This window comes from Leuresthes tenuis, unplaced genomic scaffold (assembly GCF_036924035.1).
Source record: "Leuresthes tenuis unplaced genomic scaffold, fLeuTen1.0.hap1 SCAF_12, whole genome shotgun sequence".
NCBI lineage: Eukaryota > Metazoa > Chordata > Actinopteri > Atheriniformes > Atherinopsidae > Leuresthes > Leuresthes tenuis.
In genome coordinates this window covers 16,096,151-16,102,150 of record NW_027325366.1, presented here as the reverse complement: position 1 = coordinate 16,102,150, position 6,000 = coordinate 16,096,151, and the positions used below count along the sequence as shown (strand labels likewise).

Here is a 6,000-nt window from a genome sequence, read left to right as displayed (position 1 = left end):
CTAGTTGACATGCAAGGATATACTGAAGTTAACAGACGGGGTAATTGTTTAAAAGTGATATAACTAGATGCACTGCAGCCGCACATCTTCCTGTCAGCAGCCTGCTCAGTAGGTACGCTTTAAATAGAAGATTCGAGCAGAGTATAAGGTTTTATGTGTGGATAAATTTGGTCATGGAAAAATGTTTGTCTCCTTCATTCTTGTTTCTCTGCTCAAAGCACATAAAAACATCCGATAAAGAGTAGAAAATGCTTAACAGAGAATCAGTATTCCAGCTCATGTTCAGCTATAGGATCGAGGCGGGATGAATTAATATGAGGACAGAAAACTCGGTCCCATGTCACCCCAGGCATAATGTACGCTCAAGCATATCAGGCTGCCCCAGCTGTGACCATGCAGTCTTATCATTTTAAAGCCACGTAGCATTTTCCACACTCCTTTTCTCTTCCCCACAACTGGAAAAGCAACTCAAATGCATCCTTTCTCCAGTAATAGTTCGCCTTCCTCAGCCACTGTGTCGAAGACATAAAAATAAATCAGCATTCTTTAAGGTCACAGAGAGAAATCGCAGAACGCTCTTGTTCCTGATTTTAACATGGTTGCTTGGTTTCTCTTTTTTATATATATATATATATATATATAGGGGAAGTAAGATAAAGTAGAGCTTTTCTTGAAGTAGTTTCTCTGAATAATTTTCTCGGTTCCTTCCATTGCAGACACAGTTCAACAACAATGGAACAACAAGAAAAACAGCCTCAGTAAAGCAATGCTCTGGTGAATATTTAATATTTAGTGCCTACTTCATACCACGTTAAAGCCCTTTACCATCAAACAATTCCAGTCTTATTAAAAGAAAGGAGCAAACAACTACGTTATAAGGTTGAGTTTCTTTTGAATGAGCTTTGCCCTTTTGTGAGTCGGGGATTAGAGGCAGCATTTTTAATGAAGACAAGTAGGGATATAAGCTGATCCTTTCCTCATTGCACCAAAGGTCACAGATCAATAATCCCAGTGATAGTGGAAATTAGTATGCCCATGCTTGCGGAAGAGCGGTAATAATCTGTAGTTAACCAACAAAATAGCCACCTGTGCCATATCTAAACTGGAAAGTTCAAATATTTATCTATTCTATAACAAAATCTCAGCATATTCCCAACAGGTAGCTTTTACTATAACTTACATTCACACCACACCAGATTAATCTGGTGATATTTAAAAAATTGTTCCAAATGCTCCAAAAACTCTTCTGTAGGTCTAGTCAACAGTTAGTCTCTCAAAATTACTTGAGCAATCACATTTTACCTGAAAATCTGAATAGCACTGTAAAAGCTGTTTTTTCATCTTCTTGAGATGAGACCAAACACTGTTACGACCTGCAGCAATTTATCAATTTGTCACACATTTTCAGGTTAAAGATTCTCCACTGAGTCTTAGCAAACTATGCCAGCATAAATGAAGAACATGCTCATTCTGGTGTGCTGGTAATGAACAGATTTACTTAACGTGCATTTTCTTCCATCTCTCTTGTTAGCAGGATGTGTGACAGCACTTTGCGGCGCACACACGACATCTGCAAGCTATAGCAACAGGTCTTTGGAGGCATCGTCTGCAATTACACGACTAATTATAGAATCATTTCAAGCTGTAGGTGAATTGGTCCCTGGTAGCTTGTCTTGTTTGAGAGAAAGTGTGAAAATCAGTACTTATATGACAGGTTGTGCAGCTAGACCAAGATAGCTGTAAACGGTCTACTTGCAGGTCAGTGGGGTAAAAATATGTTTTTGGCTCAGACAAGTAAGTTTTTCCTGATCTGAAAGTCAAGCTACTGAGAGTGAAGGCTAAAATGTGGTGCCATCTATTCATTTACAGACTAAACAAATTATATTTGGCAAATTACATACGAAATAATGCTTTGAAGTGACTGAGTAGCATCTGCACTTCTCGTAAATCAAGGTTTATGTTACATCACATGTAATTGCACATGTGGTGCAAACAGCAATGCTCATCATTCTGCTGCAGCCAAAGCATCAAGCCAGTCTTTTCCCTAATAAAAATCTTATAGCACAGTGCCCCCTTCAGGCCAGTCTAGGCTACAGTAAAAATAATAAAGAGTAAAAAATAAAGTCCTAAAGCGACCTGAAGTTGAAATGGAGTAGGATTACTGGACTCACTCATGTGCTGAGAGTAAGGTAAAAACATTTACATACCACAGTTGTGGCTTAAAAACAGGCGGACAGTGAGTTAATGGAGTAAGGATTTACTTTAAAAAAAAATTTTTTTTTTTTTTTTTTAGAGCAGGCCTATCTAAGCTCTTTCCATATGTGTCTAGTCTTTTTGCAGACCACATTCTCCAGAGTAGTCAAGCGTCCTGTTTCTCTGTCCACCCCGGCACACAAGCCATTGGACTCTCCACACATAGGGTGGTTGTGGCTTTGGCTTTGATGAAAAAGATTGGATATTTATTCTCGAAGGTTTTATATTTCCTAGCCACTAAAACCGTGCTCCGTCTGGTCGGGTTTGTTTTCCAAGCAAATCTCTATGCCACAAGAGGGTCAAGAAAAATCTAAAAAAAGAGAATCTAAGAATTTGAGACGTTTGCCTTCAAGGATGTTTGTGCTTCGCCTCAGAAGCATGGAGCCGAATAATGATTGGCCCAACCTTCTTCCATGGAGTACACTGCTTGAATTGACTTTATTTCCACAGGGGAAATTAGGACAATTTCTAACCTTGTGGTTTAAATGCAACCGAGAGCTGTAAGTGAACATCAAGTGCGTTCCTTCTTGTATAATAAAGTATTATTGAGTTGAATTGTATGAATATTCAATATAGATAGACTACAAGGACAGAAAATGTTAAGGAAACAGCCTATCAAAGTGCAATCAAATGTAATGCATGCCCACTGAATAAAATATGCATGACAAATCGGCTTTGGAGAACTCGGAGCAGGCAGGTCCTCTGAACCTTAGCACACAGGCTCATTGAAATTCCTTTCATAATGACTGTGGCACAACAGAGAAACTGAGAAAGGGAGCGACAGATCGAGAAAGATGAGCGTTATGATTTCTGATTACAGAGGCAGGAAAAGCTTTGCATCATATACTGGAAAATCCTTACACAGAACAGTCTACATTCAGTAGTGGGAAAAAATTATCAAAAACTCAACAGATAAGCATTTAGTCATTTATTTACAATTTTACTCTCTGTCTCAATTCCATTCCTTATGATGTATGTCTTAACATGGAAAGCGCTGTCCAAGCAGATGGTTTTTTTAATTTTTAATTTTTTTTTTTTTACTTAAATACGTTAGAGAGAATTCTAGTAATTTTAATTACTTTTCCCTGTTACAAATGAAAATGCACACATACACGATAAGAACACACCGTTTCATACAACGTTAATACCACAAGACTTAGGAAAAAGAAGCATGATCCTGCAGGGTTCTCTTCCAATAACTATAAAATCCGTCTAAGTGAAGGTCAGAAGAAAGATTATTGCAGACAATTTCTTGCTTGACTAGTTTTTTTTTTCTCTAAAACATTTAAAACTCCGATGCATGCAGAACCCTTACATTTTACAGATGTAGTATTTATCATAATATAAACATATAAGTAGATAACTTCTCTTAAATCTTATCCCCTTAATCACACTGAAAAACAAATGATTCTTATCAGGGAGTCGCCTAGTGTTCTCAAGCGTGTTCAAACCCAAGTGTCCCAGTTATTTCCAATGGCTTTATTGTTATGTTAAAGGTTATGGATTGTTGTCACAAGTAGTTTCCTCATCAATCTGCTGGAGCACGGTCACATCACATAGCTGTTGGGTGGCTTGCTAAAAGACAACAAAACAGCAACATTAAGCTTAAAAAACAGCGACATGTCCTCAATGCTGGATGAGATGGATCAACTACTTACCTTTGAATCGCATGTAGCACGAGTTACAGTAGAGCTGTTTGTTTCGTATTCTGACTTCAGCCCCGGCTTCCGATCCTCCAAGGTCGGACTTACAGTCGATACACTGTGTGAATTTAGAAAAAGGGGAGAGTTGAAGAGACGTGCAACGGGATAAAGCCACGCTAAAGTGACCACAAGCGGAGAGATGAGGACAGACAGACCAAAGGCCTCGATTGTGTGTGAAAGAAACAAATCAGAGTTCAAAGAGTTCAAAGATAAAGATCGACAGAGGAGGTCAAAGTTCAGATGCAGGACACCCAAGTTCCCTGAAGAGAAAAAAACAACGAGAATCAACGAGGGAAACAAGGCGATTAGAGTGATTCGTAGGTTTTGGCACAGAAAATTTACTTTGCTCAGCTGAAAAGGAATCAGGACCTTGGGTATTCACCCATGTTAGTAGAACAAGAAAACAAGTTAGGAGGGATCATGTTAGGTCGGAGGATCAGCCAAGGTGTGCTTCCCATTGACGACAGGAGCACATCTCTCACCTTAAAACAGCTCAAATGATAACAGAGCCCGAGGGACTCGATGATCATGGCCGCTCCCTTTCCTAGCGGGGTGTCACAGAACGTACAGATTTTCTTGCCACTCACTGACCTGGATTACAGAATGTACAGCTGTGATTTGAGAGCCAAGCACACATACATTGACGCATGTATGAAAGCATGCACACACACACACGCGCGCACACAAACGACAGGGTCACACTGGTATACATCAGCCATCAGCTGTGTCTGTTCATTCAGCTGGAGAGTCTCCTCAAGCTTTTTAAAAAAATGTTTTAGTCTTACTTACAACGTCCGTCTGTCAAGCAGGATACTCACAACTACGAATGATTTCTTTTAAGCACATAATTTGATTTAGATACCACAGCTTGTAGAAATTTTGAATAGCGTCAGTGTATATATTACAATGACGTGACAATATGGACACATGGCCTGACAACAATACGTTTAGTGGGAGTGAAATTAAACAAAGAGGGCTTGTTAAGAAAATGTCTATGGTTTTAGGAGTTGATGGACCTGGAATAGAGAATGTCACAAATACAACAGCACATTACCAACATACTGTCGAGTCTAAAGAGAGAAAGACTCAAGATACCCTTGCAACCAATCCCCATCTTGAGATATAGCGTAAAAGCTTCACTTTGAATTTTGCAACCCAGTATACCAATAAGTGGTTAGAGGCAGCTTGTTGGGAGCCTTAAGCAAAGCAGCACTGTTCATTTTACCTGCTCCTCTGCTGAGCGGGACCTGCGTCAGATGTGGGTTCTGGAGAGGTTGTGGGTGACGGAGAAGAGTGAGGGGGTGAAGGTGACTGCTGGGACCAGGGAGATGAGTGGGTTCCTGCCCCACCTCGGAGGGAGCCCATGGAATATGAAGAAGGCAGAGTGGAGGAGATGGGCCTCTGGGCCCCAGACCCGCCGGTGTAAAAGGAGCTGTTGGTAAGGAGGCCGGATTGGGGCCGAGAGTAGTTTTGGACAAAAGAGCTGCCTCTGGATGCCCACGATGAGCGCCGAGAGTTGTAGGAGGTTTCCAAGTGATCAAGTGATTCACCTCTGCAAAGCCAACCCACGCCACACCCACGTTAGCAGGTTAGTCAAGGCAACAAAGCCATCTGGCTACCAACTGTTTTCAAATATTTATGAATGATCCAATAAAATTTATCAGTGTGATAGCCAGGCCATTGAATGTTTAAGCTTCTGCGCAGCCTAACTGGATGTTAGTAATTGTAAAAAGCCAACCAACACCATGACACCAGTGAAGAGGGACGTCTTTACCTGCGCATAGATGGCGCATTGCTGTCCGTGTGAGGGGCGTCGCTGGTGGAGCTCTGACGGATCCAGCTGCCGTCCCTCAGCAGCGGAGTCTTTTTCTTCATCTCGTTCAGGATCCGCTGCCGCTCCTGCTCAACCTGCGATGACGACTGCTGATTCCTCTTCTCAGCGAACCCACTTCCCGTCACTGCACCCAGGGAGGGGAGAGAAACAAAACTTGGTAAGATGAAAAGTTTTGTGGAGGTTAAAAAATAAAAAAATAAAAATGATCAC

General features: G+C 41.0%; 1 protein-coding gene across 1 annotated transcript in view; it reads right to left on the bottom strand.

Annotated features, from left to right (window-relative positions):
* Positions 1-3,168: 3,168 nt before the first annotated feature.
* lmo7a (LIM domain 7a) overlaps positions 3,169-6,000 on the bottom strand; it is a 52,698-nt gene continuing 49,866 nt past the window's right edge. The window contains 5 exon segments of the mRNA XM_072396629.1: positions 3,169-3,828; positions 3,912-4,014; positions 4,439-4,547; positions 5,182-5,508; positions 5,731-5,914. Of these exon segments, the coding sequence (XP_072252730.1) occupies positions 3,806-3,828; positions 3,912-4,014; positions 4,439-4,547; positions 5,182-5,508; positions 5,731-5,914 (746 nt within the window). The 3' untranslated portion in view covers positions 3,169-3,805.